Below are 16,926 nucleotides of genomic sequence, written 5' to 3' on the forward strand. Positions count from 1 at the left end.
CGGGAGCGTCGTGTGGTTTTTTTCTTTCCTCTCCTCCTCCTCCTCCTCCGTTCCACATTTTCCTGTTTTAAAGGTATTAGAAAGAACTTCTGCTCTTCTGTCTTTTAACAATCCGTCCGTCCCCGTCCCCATCCGTCCCACTCTTGCAAGGAAGCACTGAAATAATTCCATTCTGTATAGGTAGAGACAGCCTTGGCCAATCTGTGGCACTTTCCGGGTGCATGGAACTACAGTTCACATTGGCCCCAACTTGGGAGTTGCAGTCCATAGCAGCTGGAGGGTACCAGGTTGGCGAAGACATTTGTGCCCACATTCCGTGCTGTTTCGAACCCAATACCTGAGCATGCATCTCAAGGCACTGAAGATGCGTTGACTGGGTTTGATAGGGATGTGGGGTTGTGGCTGGTAGAAATCAGGGACCCAGTGGCTCCCAAATAGCCCCTTTCATTATTTTGGCCTTTCACTTTTGCTCTTGGGATCCAAACAAAGGGGTCCGTTGGTCTCGCCGAGGACACTGGAGTGACAAGTTTTGCGTCCATACGCCCTTCATGTGCTGAGCACAGCCACTTAGGACAGGGAGATCTCTCAGGCTTTGGCGGTCCTTCGCTGGTTTGCAACATCTGTTTGAAAAAATGTTTGCATTTCATTGAGAGTAGCAGAGTGGGGGTATGCTGCACTCTACGTGGGGCTACCTTTGAAGGTGACCCGGAAACTACAACTAATCCAGAATGCGGCAGCTAGACTGGTGACTGGGGGCGGCCGCCGAGACCATATAACACCGGTCTTGAAAGACCTACATTGGCTCCCAGTACGTTTCCGAGCACAATTCAAAGTGTTGGTGCTGACCTTGAAAGCCCCAAACGGCCTCAGCCCAGTAGACCTGAAGGAGCGTCTCCACCCCCATCTTTCTGCCCGGACACTGAGGTCCAGCTCCGAGGGCCTTCTGGTGGTTCCCTCCCTGCGAGAAGTGAGGTTACAGGGAACCAGGCAGAGGGCATTCTCGGTGGTGGTACTCACCCTGTGGAACGCCCTCCCACCAGATGTCAAAGAGATAAACAACTACCGTATTTTTTGCACCATAACACTCACTTTTTTCCTCCTAGAAAGTAAGGGGAAATGTCTGTGCATGTTATGGAGGGAATGCCTACCGGTGGCGGAGGGGATCTACTGCAGTCGTGAGCAGAGGATCCATGGTTCCCCTTCCTTCCCTCCTCCGTGGCTCGCTTTGAAACAGCAAAGCGGGAGAAGAGCCGCTGAGTGGGGAGGAGAGAGGGACAGAGAGCCTGCTTCTTTAAAGGAGCAAAGCGGGAGAGGAGAGGAGCCGCTTACACGAGTGTAAGCGGCTCCTGTCCGGTTGGTTCCTTTAAAGCAAGCAGGCTCTCTGTCCCTCTCTCCTCCCCACTCAGCTCGCTACATAGCAGCAAAGTTTTTCAGCTCACTAAGCTGGGGAGGAGGGAGAAAAGCAGAGCCTGCTTGCTTTAAAGGAGCAAAGCGGGAGAGGAGAGGAGCCTTCTCCCCTTATACCCCTCTCCTGCATTATTAGCAGCATCCTTCTCCACACACCCCACGCGTGCTCCTTGTCCCTTGAGTGCTTTTCCTTCCCTCCCCACTTAAAACGTGGTTACAAAGCACGGATCCACATGGATCCTCAGGATTTTTGCACTGGGTCACCCCAAATTAACCCTCAGATCACTTAGCATGTCCATGGCTACAGCTTGCACCAAAAAAATCACGCACCCACTGTTGCCTGGGGCTGCAATGGTGCAAAAACGTGGTTAAAAAGCACGGATCCACATGGATACTCAGGATTTTTGCATTGGGTCACCCCAAATTCACCATCAGATCACATAGCATGTCCATGGCTACAGCCTGCACCAAAAAACACCCACTCACCCACTGTTTCATGGGGCCGCAATGGCACAAAAACGTGGTTACAAAGCATGGATCCTCAGGATTTTTGCATTGGGTCACCCTAAATTCACCATCAGATCACATAGCATGTCCATGGCTACATCTTGCACCAAAAAAATCACGCACCCACTGTTGCCTGGGGTGCAAAAACGTGGTTACAAAGCATGGATCCACATGGATCCTTGGGATTTTTGCATTGGGCTACTCCAGACTCACTGTCAGATCACATGTCTGTGGCCACAGCATGAACCACAAAAATCATACAGCACATCCACTGTTTCGTTTAGAATATTTTTTTTCTTGTTTTCCTCCTCTAAAAACTGCGTGTGTGTTATGGTCAGGTGCGTGTTATACAGTGAAAAATACGGGTATCTGACATTTGGAAGACACCTGAAGGCAGCCCTGTTCAGGGAAGTTTTTAATGTGTGACATTTTAATGTGTTTTTAATCTTTGCTGGAAGCCGCCCAGAGTGGCTGGGGAAACGCAGCCAGATGGGCGGGGTACAAATAATAAATTATTATTATTATTGGCAGCACCACACTCTAACCAACTGAATGAAATAATGTATGAATGGAGTTACACATCTTTTGACTCCAGTGGAGATGAGGGCTGACAAAATAAGCATCCGCAGGTATCTCTAGGGCTGTCTCATGGAAGATGGAGCAAGCTTGCTTTCTGCTGCTCCGGAGAGCAGGACCCGAACCAGCGGAGTCAAATATCAGGAAAGGAGTTTCTGACCCAGCTTGAGGAAGATGGTTCTGGCGGAAAGAGCCGTTCAACAGACCAGCTCAGAAAGTGGTGGGCCTTCGATAACAGCAGTGGAGGCTGTTAAGGAGAGGTTGAATGGCCATCTGTTGGGATCTTTAGCTGTGAGTGCAGCGGGTTGGACTAGATGACCCTCGGATACCTTTCAACTCTACCGGCTATGAGTGGGTTAAGCCTGAGTCTTAAGCCACAATGACGTAATAATTAGTGGGGGAGGTGTGTTTTGAGCAAAATTGTTTCCCTGTCTAACCTATAAGGGGTTGAGGACTCCAGACTGCACTTGTCGTTTTGTTTTGTTTTTAAAGTTTATTAATTTTTATTTTTCATTCACTACATACATCTCAAATTCTTAACATTTACTATATTTTCCTCCCTCCAAGGCTTCCCCCAACTTCCGCTTCTGGTTTGATTCTCTTTTCACCCATCTTGCTATCTCTTAACGGAAAAAGTTATTAATAACATAACATCAAACCTAAAGACATAAAAATAACAGTAAATACACCATCATCTTTCACTATCTTCTAAACATTTTCTAATGCTAATAATGTGAATGTTTATTTCAATCCTGCCATCAAGTCTATTGACTTTCTTTGTTTATGCAAACATAATATAAATGGTTCACAATCTTTTTCAAAGTCTCTTGTCTTTTTCTCTATCTGTCATTTCTGCCAGTTCCACATAGTTCATCAACTTCTCTTGCCACTTGTCGTTTCTGACCATTGAAGCTGGTCAGATGTCATTAAAAGCAACAAATCACGGAGGCTAATAATAATAATAATAATAATAATAATAATAATAATAATAATAATAATTTGTTATTTATACTCTGCCCATCTGGCTGGGTTTCCTTAGCCACTCTGGGTGGCTTCCAACAGAATATTAAAATAGAATAGTCTATTAAACATTAAAAGCTTGTATAACTTGCTGCTGAAATGGAACACACAAGACGAATTGGTTAAATCGGCTATGATAAAGTGGGCCCAGGATATTGGGCACAACATTATGTTTGAGGACTGGGAAAGGTTATGGACCACCGGGCTGAACTTCACAGCATGTAATGCTCTGAAGGAAAATGTAATGAAAATGATATATAGATGGTACATGACCCCAGTGAAATTGGCTAAAATACACCATTCGTCTGATAACAAATGTTGGAAATGTAAGGAAAATGAAGGAACATTCTTTCACCTCTGGTGGACCTGCCCTAAAGTGAAGGCCTTTTGGGAAATGATATACAATGAGTTAAAAAAGGTATTTAAGTATACCTTTACCAAGAAACCAGAGGCCTTCCTTCTGGGCATGGTCGGCCAGAATGTGTTAAAGAAGGACAGAACATTTTTTATGTACGCTACAACGGCGGCAAGGATACTTATTGCTAAGAGCTGGAAAACCCAAGATCTACCCACACTGGAAGAATGGCAGATGCAGCTGATGGACTATATGCAACTGGCTGAGATGACTGGCAGAATCCGCGACCTGGGAGAGGAGAGGGTTGAAGAAGACTGGAAGAAATTTAAGATTTATTTACAAAAGTACTGTAATTTGGTTGAATCCTAACAAGGAAGCCAGAGCAGAAATAACTGTCTACCATTAAATTATAATTTTTTATTTGAGTTTAACCTAAATATTGCACTTAAGAGCATAAACAAGATGATAATTTGCTTGGAAAAATTCGTTTTTAATGATGAAAGTGGAAGCGGGAGACGTGAGGGAGTCCGCAATAGAATGAAAGGATGTTATGAAACCTATTCTGTTTGTTAAATATGTATCTGTAAAAAATCTTAATAAAAATTTTTATAAAAAAAAAAAAAACATTAAAAGCTTCCCTAAACAGGCTGCCTTCTAAAAGTTTGCAACAAATGCATGTGGATATGATGTGGATGGAGTGTAAATAAGAAACTCTAAGAAAAGATTTGAGACATGAAAACCGTTGAAAGGATGGAAGGAAGTCCGGGTAAATAAGAAGACATACACATTTTTGAATGTAAGAGTATTTATTTTATTTGTTGTTGTTACAAAAAAGCAATAAAAAGTATTTGGGGGGGGGGAGTCTGCAACAGATGCAACCATAAATAAAATAAAATAAAGTCTGCAACAAATAAATGCAACTACATTATAGATAAGCAACGATCAGCCCCAGCAAACGCGCCCCATGGAAAGGGATGATGGGAGTTGTAGTTCGAGAGCGATGGAGGGGGGCGTGTCTATGCAAATACCTCCGCCCTGTGCGCCAATCCGGTGAAGCGGGGAGGTTGCGTAGCCCTCCGGCGGCCGGCTCCCTGCGCTTCTCCTCCTGCCCTGCAGGTGGCGGTGCGGAGTCGCTCCCGGGGAGCTGCGGCTTCGTCGCCCAGGCCTGGTCCTCGCGAGCATGCGCAGTGCCGGCCCCACGGACCCAAGGCAAGTGTGGGGCTCTGCGCGGGAGACAAAAGCGGGAGAGAAGCGGCAGGGCGGGCTGAGGGTATTGCAAAGGGATGCGGGGTGAGCGCGGAGGGGCCGGTCAGTTGCATTGCAGGCTGCCTTGGGTGCAGAAGGGCTAGGCAGCCGCATTTCAGGGTGCAGAAGGGCCGATCTTCTGCATTTCAGGGTGCCTTGGGGTGCAGAAGGGTTGGTCATTTGCATTTAGGGTGCCTTGGGTGCAGAAGGGCTAGGCAGTTGCATTTCAGAGTGCCATGGGGTGTAGAAGGGCTGATCATTTGCATTTCATGGTGCCTTGGGGTGCAGAAAGGCCGATCTTCTGCATTTCAGGGTGCCTTGGGTACAGAAGGGCTAGGCAGTTGCATATCAGAGTGCCTTGGGGTGTAGAAGGGCTGGTCATCTGTATTTCAGGGTGCCTTGGGTGCAGAAGGGCTGATCACTTGCATTTCAGGGTGCCTTGTGTGCAGAAGAGCTAGGCAGCTGCATTTCAGGGTGCCTTGGGGTGCAGCAAAGCACTTTGGGGGTTCCTTGAGGACACCTTAGGTTGGATAAAGCAGAAGAGAGGCAGGAAAGATTCCTGGTGATTATTTTGGGGGTGCAGCGAAGGTGCTGAGGGCTCTGCTGCTTTCGAAAGATGCTTCTGGGGGTGCAGCAGGAGCCCTGCCCTGCCCTGGCTTGAAAAGGGGGGGGGGAGAAAATACACCTTTGCTTTGGGGTATGGGACTTAAGGGAGGGTGGCATCTAAGCTTTTGGCTTTCTTCCCTCTTGGCAGCTTGCCAACTTTCCCCCAAGGCCCCCTTTCCTAGGGTGAAGGGCATCCCCAACGCGGCGCACATCTCTCTCCAACATTGATGTTTTGGTTCCGATAAGGGGCATCAAAACCTGGCAAGCGACTCTTACCCAGGACCCTGTCCCCAGCGGTGAAATTTCACAGCTTCCGGTAAGCGGCCTCTGAAAGGCATTCCTTTCCTTGCTCTCCAATAATGTTGGAGGCTCGATTCTCATCCAGCGCTTGAATCACGCGGGGTTGGTCTGGATGACCTTTGGTGGTCCCTTCTGACACTGATTCCATTTCCTCCACCCTTGCAGAGCAAGCCATGGAGTTCGAGGTTTCAGAATCCGGCCGCCAGCTGCCGTCGCACCCTGCGGCGCCCTGCAAGGCCACGGTTAACGGGGAGAGGAAGGTGCCCGTCCCGGAGGCGTCTTCGTGGTCTGCCGTGGAAGCCACGGACACGGCGCTTCCTTCTCATGGCGCCCGTCTTCAGGGCCTGGAGAGGAGGATGGTGGCAGCGGAGGAGAAGTGGGTCGTCTGCGAGAGGGTGGTGGCGGAGATGGGGCAGGAGCTGGAGAGCAAGCTGTCCGCGCTCGGGACCCTGATCCGGGAGAACAGCCTACTCCAGAGGAGGCTGGACAACTTGGAGAACCTGCTGAAGAACCGCAACTTCTGGATCCTGAGGCTTCCTCCGGGCGTTAAAGGAGAAATCCCTCAGGTAACATTGCTCCGGCCGGCTTAATTTGCACTACAAATTATATGTACATTATACAAATTATATGTAAATTATACAACATATATGTGAATTATACAAAATATATGTGTTGAACACTCCTTCCTTGGAGGTTTTTACTGAAATACTTTAGTGTCACTTGTACAACTTGCATACAGTGAGATTACACAAGCACCCCCCACTCAGCTCTCTTAGTCTTAATTCCCCTCGTTTACTGATAGACACACACACCAAACCCGAAGGTCCGTTGCCCTGTTGTTCTCTTTTCACTCAGCAGCCTAATGGCCCAGGGGTAGAAGCTGTTCTTCACCCTGTTGGTGCGACTAATCCTGCTTCTATATCTTCTGCACCAGGGCAGGAGATCAAGAAAGTGCCGGCCAGGGTGTGAATAATCATCCCTGAGAATTTTCCTCACTCTCCTGAGGCAACGTTCTTCCCTGTTTCATCCAGTGGATTCACGGGACAGCCCATAATATCTTGTGCTGTATTCACCACCCTCTGTAGGCACTTCCTATCAGATGATGTCAAACCAGCGTCCCACACCGTGATGCAGTATAAAAGGACACTTTCTATTGTGTCCTTCTATTGTGTCCTATTGTGTAGAAGGAGATCATCAAATGTTGATTGACATCATTCTTCCACAATACTCTTGAGGAGATGGAGTCTTTCTTAACCACCTGGGTTGTGTTGATTTTCCCAGTAAGGCCTTCACTGAGATAAACTCCTAGGACTTTAAAGGAAGAGACTCTCTCTCTCCACACAGCGGGGCTAGTTCTCCTCTCTTCCTCCGAAAGTCCAACACCATCTCCTTTGTCTTGCTGATATTAAGGTGCAAGTTTCTCTGTGATTCTTCGTCTTCATTACTTTTGCATCCCACTTTTCCTCCATGGAGTTCAAGGCGGCTTACATGACAATCCCCATCTTATCCTCACAACAGCCCTGTGAGGTAGGCTGGGGCTAGAGATTCCAAAATAAACGTCAAGAAGAACTTTCTGACGGGAACTCCATCGGGAGGTTTAATTTTATTTATTTTTGGACAAAGTAAGAATCATAAATAAATAAGAATAAACATGTGCACCCCACCACTGAGACCATTCCATTGTAACTATCCAACCTCCCAAAATTTCAACACCTCTTGCGATGGTTTGACCCCTTTCCGTTTTAACAGTACAAATTCTACAAACGCCCTCAATATCTCCTCAAAATCAATTCTCCTGCGTATTCCATGTCTTTTCAGTTTTCAGTCCTCACAGCTGCTTCCTTGGGGAATCTTCCCCTCTGGGTAGATTTGCTGAGACCCCCCTAGGCCTGAGCTGCCGTTTTCCCCCCTTGAATGAGGAGATCAAAAGTGGGCGGAGGGGGAAGGATCTCTGGACGCGACGGACGGAGGCGGGAGCTCTGACGTTTGGGACTCTTTCCACCCCAGGTGCCCGTGACCTTTGGCGACATCTCGGTCCATTTTGACGCTCAGGAGTGGGCCAACCTGGACGAGGGGCAGAAGGAGCTGTACAAAGGGGTCATGCGCAGCAACTACGAGATGCTGGTGTCACTGGGTAAGAGCTTCGACACCCAGGTGGGATCTGTGCCTCTTTCCCTCTTAAATCTCCCAAATGATTTACAGCTTCTTTGTGCTGTTCCGTTATGTGTGATTGCGTTATCGCTGCCCGTTGCTTATAAGTCGCTTTGAAGGCCATTCTATTTTTCAATTGTTATTTATCTTTTTTTATGAATTTGCATTTTATTTATTTGTTAACATTCTTATATTACATCAGTAAACGTTGTCATATTACATTACAGGACTTACTATAATATAATTTCCAACATGTATACAAAAATTATATGCAAATTTTATATACCTAGAAAGAAAATGAAACAAAATAAAAGAAAGAACAAAGAGAAAAAACAAAAACAAATTCCCCCCAAAATCATAAACATACCAACACACTAGACTTCCTGTCTTTCCCATTGTACATTCCTTTTCTACAAGTGAATGTACTCTTATTATTGTATATTTCTTTACATATTATCTAATATATTCCTATATCAATATGTGCTCTTAGTCTTATTTCTCAACTCAGTCTCATTCCAACGTCAATCAAATGTTTCAATTGTTATTTATCAAATTTGTGTACCGTCCTTCGTCTGAAGGTCTCGGTTCACGCCGTGAAAACGCAGAACGGAACTGCAAAGCAGACAGTAAGAACAAGAACAAAGCAAGCCAACATTTAAAAGGAAGTAGGTGTTTGAATTAAAAGTGGCGTAGGAACATAATAAATCAAATCTGTGCCACACACTTTCAAATGTTTTGACTTCCATTTTTTGACTGAGCGCAGCTTGTGTCATCCAGAACCAACAAATCGCGGTTTAGAAGATCACATAACATCCCTTCTGTCATTGTGTGTATATTTTATTCGGATTTGTTCATGAGATCCATAACTTTTAGTATATGCTGAAAGGGATAAGTTCCTCCAGTGTGCAGGAGTCGTGATCTTTTCAACGATAAAGGATGTTTTGCTTTGTGGGAAAAAATATAGCTGTGCCATACCTGCTTTTGGGCACACTGCTTCTATATTCCAATTAATGTTCATTCTCTCCTGCCCCCAATCCTCTTCCTCGCACCCCCCTGGCATTTCTGCCCATTGTGCAAGCCCCACCACCCTGTTCTGAATGAGACTGACTGCCTCTCCTTTTCCCGTGGCCAGACTATGCCATTTCCAAGCCCAGGATCCTGTCCCAGATTGAGCGAGGGGAGGAACCCCGTGTGGAAGACCCAGGAGACTCGGAGGCGGAGGAGCTGCCTGTGGATCCAGGTAGGTGGGTGGGGTGATGAGGGATCAAGCCCCTTCTCCCTTAAATGGCCCTCTCCACTTTCCTGGCGGCAGTGTTACTGTTTGGGCATGAAAACACATGAGCAAGATGTTGGGCCAGGCAGAAGCTGCGGTCAGGCAAAGAACCATAGACACTGAGAGACAACGGGACTGCTCAAGGTGCCCCGACTATAAAATTGGAGAAATCAAGAGAGATATAGCCGCACCGGCAGCATATCTCTTCTTTCTCGTATCCAAAAATGCAAGAAGGGCTTTTTCACTTGCCAGAAGCTCAGCTCTGAACTCGCTGGTCCTGGAAGGATTCTTTAAGAAAGTCCCATGTGCTCAGAGACTTTGCGCCTGTTCATTGGGGGAGATAGGAAGCCCAGAACACTTGTTCTTTAGATGTCCCTTTTATGAAGAGGCGCGTAGTGAGACCATTGACCCCCTGCTGGTGAAGCTTGCTGACCTCCCGGAAAAGTAAAAATAATAATAATAATAATAATAATTTATTATTTATACCCCGCCCATCTGGCTGAGTTTCCCCAGCCACTCTGGGCGGCTCCCAATCAGTATTAAAAACAATACAGCATTACATATTAAAAACATCCCTAAACAGGGCTGCCTTAAGATGTCTTCTGAACGTCAGGTAATTCTTTATCTCTTTGACATCTGATGGGAGGGCGTTCCACAGGGCGGGCGCCACTACCGAGAAGGCCCTCTGTCTGGTTCCCTGTAACCTCACTTCTCGCAATGAGGGAACCGCCAGAAGGCCCTCGGCGCTGGATCTCAGTGTCCGGGCTGAACGATGGGGGTGGAGACGCTCCTTCAGGTATACAGGACCGAGGCCGTTTAGGGCTTTAAAGGTCAGCACCAACACTTTGAATTGTGCTCGGAAACGTACTGGGAGCCAATGCAGATCTCTCAGAACCGGTGTTATGTGGTCCCGGCGGCCACTCCCAGTTACCAGTCTAGCTGCCGCATTCTGGATTAATTGCAGTTTCCGGGTCACCTTCAAAGGTAGCCCCACGTAGAGTGCATTGCAGTAGTCCAAGCGGGAGATAACTAGAGCATGCACCACTCTGGCGAGACAGTCTGCGGGGAGGTAGGGTCTAAGCCTGCGTACCAGGTGGAGCTGGCAGACAGCTGCCCTGGACACAGAGTTAATCTGCGCCTCCATGGACAGCTGTGAGTCCAAAATGACTCCCAGGCTGCGCACCTGGTCCTTCAGGGGCACAGTTACCCCATTCAGGACCAGGGAATCCTCCACACCTGCCCGCCTCCTGTCCCCCAGAAACAGTACTTCTGTCTTGTCAGGATTCAACCTCAATCTGTTAGCCGCCATCCAACCTCCAACCGCCTCCAGGCACTCACACAGGACCTTCACCGCCTTCACTGGTTCTGATTTAAAGGAGAGGTAGAGCTGGGTTGACCTTTTCCTGTTAGGCAAAGATCGTAAGACGACCCGGATGGTTGCCAGATTCTGTGTACAGATCTGTAGGCGCAGACCATCCCCCGATCCAAACTACCGTATTTTTCGCTCTATAAGACTCACATTTTCCCCTCCAAAAATTAAGGGGAAATGTGTGTGCATCTTATGGAGCGAATGCAGGCTCCTTGGCTTCAAGGATAGCCGCCTGAAGCCTCGGGAGCGCAGCGGTTTCGAATCCTTCCTGTCATTTTGTCCAATTATGCATAGTCCATTAATTTTGTCTGCCATTCTTCTTTCGTTGGAATTTCTTCTTGCTTCCATTTCTGGGCTAACAATACTCTTGCCGCTGTTGTTGCATATAAAAACAGTTTGACATCTTGTCTATTAATGTCCTGGCCTATAATACCAAGTAAAAATGCTTCTGGTTTTTTAAAGAATGTATATTTCAACATCTTTTTCATCTCATTATATATCATCCCAAAAGTTCTTTACTTTCTTACATTCCCACCACATGTGATAAAATCTCAGGTCTTGCTTTGGGCTTCCTGTTGGGACAGCTGGTTGGCCACCGTGATGGCAGGATGTTTGCCTAGATGGGTCCGATCCAGTAAGGAAGACTCATCATATTATTTTATGTACAGTAGTACCTCGGTTTACGAACTTAATCCGTTCCGGAAGTCCATTCTTAAACCGAAACCGTTCTTAAACCAAGGCGCGCTTTCCCTAACAAGGCCTCCTGCCACCAGTTCCCTTCCACTGTTCGGCTTCCGTTCTTAGACCGAGGTAAAGTTTGCAAACTGGGACACTACTTCCGGTTTTGCAGAGTTCATAAACCAAATAGTTCGTAAACAAGGCTGTTCTTAAACTGAGGTACCACTGTACTGCCGTTAAGGAATCTCAGAATTGGGACGTGGCACACGAGGAAAAGGGAACGGTCTGAAGGAGGAAAAAAGCAAGCACAGACACAAGTCCCAGCTGCTCTGAGTGGCGGTTCTGGTTGTCTTGCCCTCCTGAGCCTGCAGCGAGTGTCTGCGCAGGGATGCTCTTGGGCCTGGGAGATGTGCTAAGTGAGGAGCAAGAGGTCACGGGTGTCCTCATTTCCCCTGGGCTCAACCAAATTCTTGTTACACTGCCGTTTCTACGGGGATATACGCTCGGTATTTATCACTCCTGTTATACAGAAATCTCCAAATGGGTCCGAACTTCAATGTCTAAAACTCCTGGTAGAGGACAAGGATCTGGAGATTACGCTAAGGGTGGCCAAATTCTGTGCGACTGCCATAAAACTTCGGGAACAAGCTAAATGATTAAGGTTTTCAATGATAATTTTAGGTTATATTTTAGTGACCAAGATTTAATATATATATATATATTTTTAACTGCCGCTATATCTGAATTGTCTCTGTTATACCCAATTGCAATTCAATGGATCCCTGTTGTGTTTTATGGTTTTCCTGATAGTGTAAGTGACCCGGACAACTGATCTGTGACCGCAATAATAAAATTCATTCATTCCCTGGGCTCAGGATCCCCAATCGCTGCAACGGACGCTTCTTCCTGGGACGGGGAAGAGGTCAAGGAGGAGGTGAGGCCCTTTGATGACCCAGAAGAGAGTCAAGAAATGAACCTCGCCATCGACCCCGACTTGGGTGAGTCCTCTCTTTAGAAAGTTCTTTCCTCTGAAAACATTTTATTTTAAAAATCCAATTTGGATCTAAAAAAATCCAATTTATTTTATTTTATTTTTTTAAATCATTGATTTTTATCCACACTGCTTCTTAGCAGCACTTGGGGTCAGAAGTTCCCCAAATGCCATAGCAAAAAAAAAAGGGGGGGAGCTGAGGTTTGATTCCCAGAAAAAATCATTTGGAGTATACAGAAATTTCCTCTTTATTTCCCAAAGAACTCCAGATTGTTCAAGACGAGACGGGGCTGCAGATTAAGGAAGAGCGGGAGGAAATTCACATTAAGGAAGAACCTGCGTCTCCCAGGAGCCCTGGCAGCGGTGAGTGTTGAGGCTCCTTGGGCACAGAACCAGGAGCCCTTCGTGGATCTGGGCCCCGGGATGAGCACCAAGAACAGGCCAGCAGTGCCGTTGACCGTTCTCCGGGTTGGTGAAGCTTGTTTGACGACAATGAGAAAACAGAGTCTTGAGCGTCGTCGGCCTGGTCCTGCAGAACTCCCTGCCACTAGAGATTCAGCAGGCGCCTTCTGTGCCCAATTTTCAAATGCCTACTGTACTCCGCCAGTCCTAGGCAGGCAGTTAAGAAAACCTCCTTCCACCGCGGTTAGTTGGGCTCCGCTTTTAAATGGTCTTATGCAGGGCTCAGCAAACTTTTTCAGCAGGGGGCCGGTCCACTGTTCCTCAGACCTTGCGGGGGGCCAGACTATATTTTGAAAAAAAAAAATGAACAAATTCCTATGACCCACAAATAACCCAGAGGTGCATTTTAAATAAACGGACACATTCTACTCATGTAAAAAACATGCTGATTCCTGGACTGTCTGTGGGCTGGATTTACAGTAGAAGGCGATTGGGCCGCATCTGGCCCCCGGGCCTTAGTTTGCCTACCCATGATCTTATGCTTTTGTTTCCGTAAGCCGCTTTGAAATACATTTTTAATGATGCAGCAATATACATATTTTAAAGTGATTTGATAAACAAAAAAAGCATCTCCGTGTGCGATGACATTTGTCCGCAGCCTCTGCTGTCGTTGGACTTTTTCTGCATGTCGGCCTTTTCCCGTCAGTAAAATGACGGTTGGGTTCTTTGGGGGGGGGCGTAAAAGATTGCTGGGGAATGATGAGCAGTTTCGGTCTCCTCTCTCTCATCCGCAGGGCCCCCTGCTCCTGCCTGGATTAAACAGGAGGAGGAGGAGGAAGAGGAAGAGGAAGAAGAACAGCCCATTGAGGACCAGCAGGTCTTGGTTCCAGCAGGTGAGGGCTGACTTGGGAAGAATAATAAAATCAAAGAATCCGTTGAGTCGGAAGGGGCTCCAAGGGTCATCTAGTCCAACCCCTGCAAAGAGGAGGAAGGCCTTTTAGGTTTCGTCATAGAATAGAGCTGCTGGGGAGATGTTGTGGCTACCTAAAGATCCATAGCATTCTTCAGGCAGACCCACATCCAGGCCAAACTGCAAGATCTTTACTCAATCGTTCGATGTAGCGGCACCTAAACTGTGGAACTCCTTGCTTATTGATATCAGTCTTCATTATTGTAATGGTTGTTAGGGGTTACTTGTGCGTAACCTTACTTCAGTTCAGTTAGTTTGCTTGCCCCAACCATGCCTAGGGTCGGAGCTCGCCCTCCGTGACCTGTGAGTCACTTGCAGAATCCGAGAGTCGGGGTCTCTTGAACCTCTTCCAGCATAAAAGCTGTTTGACCCCGAGTCTCCTCCTATGTTCTCTGCGCGGAACGCGTCTGCGCAAGTAAGGGGAAGGCAGGGGTGTGCCAGCGCTCTGTCCACTAGATTCGGGTGAAGGGTCTTGGAGCCCTGTCACCAATTCCTCCATCTCCCTCTCTTCTCTATGGGTGTTACATTGAAATCCTTCCCCCCTGCTCGTCCCCTCTCCAGCATCGCTGGGTGGCCCTGCCTCTGTTTCTCGTTCTGATGGCAGTTCCCTGACAATTATATACTCTTTTCGGTACGTGCTAAAAACTTTCTTGCTTAGGAAAGCTTTCTCAGATGTTTAGAAAGTGCCTTCTAGTTTTAATCTTACAGTGGACGCTTGGGTTGCGAATGTGATCCGTGTGGGAGGCACGTTCGCAACCCGCACCGTCGCACCTGTGCATACACAGGGCGTGATTTGGCGCTTCTGCACATGTGCAAAGTGTGATTTAGTGCTTCTGCGCATGCACAATTGCTGAAACCCAGAAGTAACCTGTTCCGGTACTTCTGGGTTTGGCGTGGTGCACAACCCAAAATCGCGCAACCCGAAGCGTCTGTAATCCAAGGTATGACTGTATTCTTATTTTAACTTTTCAAAAGTAAAAACTTTTTTTATATAAAAAATATTTTTTTGGTTTTTCAAATAATTTTTTTACAGGGAATAGAGCACACATAAATAATAAAAACAAGATTCCAAGGAATCTCCTGGAGTTCCATCCTCCCTTTTGTGGCTCCTATTATTATTAATCCTTTCCTCCCACATCTTTTGTGATAATCCAAAACCTTTACCTCTTCCATTCAAAAGTTGAAACTTCAAAGTGGTCTGCAAAAAGAATAAGTCAGTAAGATTATTAGCAAAAACAAATTAAAACATTCGAGGAAGTTCCTGGCTTAATCCGCAGTCGCATCTGTCGACAAAGTGGGGGGAACCCTGGAGATCTGCTATCAGTCAGTGTAGGCAATACAGAGCTACATGGAGCAGCACTTGGTTAAATCAGCCCTTGATTTAGAACATTGAGGACTAGAATCTTGCTTTAATTTTAGGGGAGCTCAGCAGTAGAGCCTCTGCTTGGCGTGCAGGAGGTCCCAGATTCGGCTACCAGTGACCTCTCTAGATAGGGCTGGGAATGTCCTCATCTGAAATCCCCCACAACGGCTGCCTGCCAGTGTAGACAGTACGGAGCAGGATGGACCCAACGATCTAACAGTTTCCTGTGAGCCTCAGGAGACTTTTCCTTGCGCCTGCCCAGCCCCCTTTTCCTAAAGACGGTTTGCTTTTTGGCCCAGGTGGACGCCAGACGCCGTGCAGGGCCGCAGAAGAGGAGGAGGAGGAAACCGACGAGAAGTCAGCCGCCCAACCCAGAGCGACGGAGGACCCCGAGCGGAAAGCGGTCGAAGGCAACCTCTTCCAGTGCGAGATGTGTGCCACGGACGGCTCGCCGCGGACGGCCTCCGCCGACCACCCCTATAGCCGCAAGCGCAAGTTCCAGTGCACGGGCTGCAACCGGAGCTTTGCCTTCCAGGGCCAGCTCTCGCAGCACCTTCTGACGCATGCGCCCGGCGCCCAGTTCCCGTGCGCCCAGTGCAACCTGTGCTTCTCCAGCCAGAAGTCGCTGGCCGTCCACGAGCGCGTCCACTCGGCCGACTGGGCCCTGCCCTGCTCCGTCTGCAGCAAGGCCGGCCCGCCCACCTTTGACCAGAACCAGCAGTCTCCTGCGCCCGGCCGGCCCGCCCCCTGCCTGGAGTGCAGCGTCTACTTCACTGACCCGGCCGCCCTGGCCGCCCACCGGCGGATGCACTCGGACGACTGGCCTTTCCGCTGCCCGCAGTGCGACCGGACTTTTGTGCACCAGGGGCTGCTGCTGGAACACCTGGAGAACCACAGTCGCATGCAGAGCCGGCGCTGCCACACCTGCGGCTCGTGGCTGTCCTACAAAGGGACCCTGATGCCCAGCGGAGCCCGCCTGTTCCACTGCAAGAGGTGCAACACCGCCGGACGAGTCCCAGGGGACTTGAGGGCCTGAGGCGGGAGAATTCGACCCGCCGTCGTTGAGGGGGCGGCCCTCAAACAGGCACAGAGAGCATTCTCCAGGCAGACCCTTTGAGCTCAGCAAGGCAGCCGGGAACCCCTCTCTCGGGAGAAAACAGGGCATTCTCCCCCGAGACCTGCACAACTTTGTGGCTTTGTGCAGGTGGCAGGAAGGCAGACCGGTAAACGGAGAGCCAGGCTTGGGGTGAGAAGCAAGCAGAAAGGGCCGCCCAAGATTTGGCACAACTTTCTCTGAGCCTGGCAAGCCAGGTAGCAGCGGGACGAGAAAGTGCTTTCCCTGCTGGGTTTCCCTGGCCCGGTTCCCTGTGCTGGGGTTTAAGGCTTTAAGGCTAACCCTTTGCGAGGCCTCACAGAGTCCAGTAAGGTGGGGATAGTCACTCGGGTTGTGTGTGTGTGTGTGTTTTCCTGCCTTTGCGTGCAAACCTCCAGGACGTACTGTATTTTTCGCTCTGTAAGACGCACCAGACCATAAGACGCACCTTGTTTTTGGAGGAGGAAAACAAGGAAAAAAATATTCTGAATCCCAGAAGCCAGAACAGCAAGAGGGATCGCTGTGCAGCGCTCCCTCTTGCTGTTCTGGCTTCTGGGATAGCTACGCAGCCTACATTTGCTCCATAAGATGCACACACATTTCCCCTTACTTTTTAGGAG

General features: G+C 48.2%; 1 protein-coding gene across 3 annotated transcripts; it reads left to right on the forward strand.

The window, feature by feature from the left end:
• The first annotated feature begins 4,998 nt into the window (after positions 1–4,998).
• Positions 4,999–16,593, forward strand: LOC309353191 (uncharacterized protein). 3 transcript variants are annotated; one of them, XM_081882455.1, is made up of 9 exons: positions 4,999–5,074; positions 5,865–6,032; positions 6,182–6,582; positions 8,024–8,150; positions 9,300–9,407; positions 12,363–12,485; positions 12,740–12,841; positions 13,675–13,773; positions 15,513–16,593. In XM_081882455.1, exons 3-9 carry the CDS (start codon positions 6,190–6,192, stop codon positions 16,247–16,249), a joined length of 1,689 nt encoding a protein of 562 aa, XP_081738581.1. In that variant the 5' UTR covers positions 4,999–5,074; positions 5,865–6,032; positions 6,182–6,189; the 3' UTR covers positions 16,250–16,593. The 3 variants fall into 3 exon arrangements, with proteins under 3 accessions (XP_081738581.1, XP_081738580.1, XP_081738579.1); XM_081882454.1 differs by lacking the exon at positions 4,999–5,074 and adding an exon at positions 5,086–5,135; XM_081882453.1 differs by lacking the exon at positions 4,999–5,074 and having other exon boundaries at positions 5,796–6,032.
• The last annotated feature ends 333 nt before the right edge of the window (positions 16,594–16,926 follow it).

Source organism: Podarcis melisellensis, assembly GCF_964234715.1.
Source record: "Podarcis melisellensis genome assembly, chromosome: 12".
Taxonomy (NCBI): domain Eukaryota; kingdom Metazoa; phylum Chordata; class Lepidosauria; order Squamata; family Lacertidae; genus Podarcis; species Podarcis melisellensis.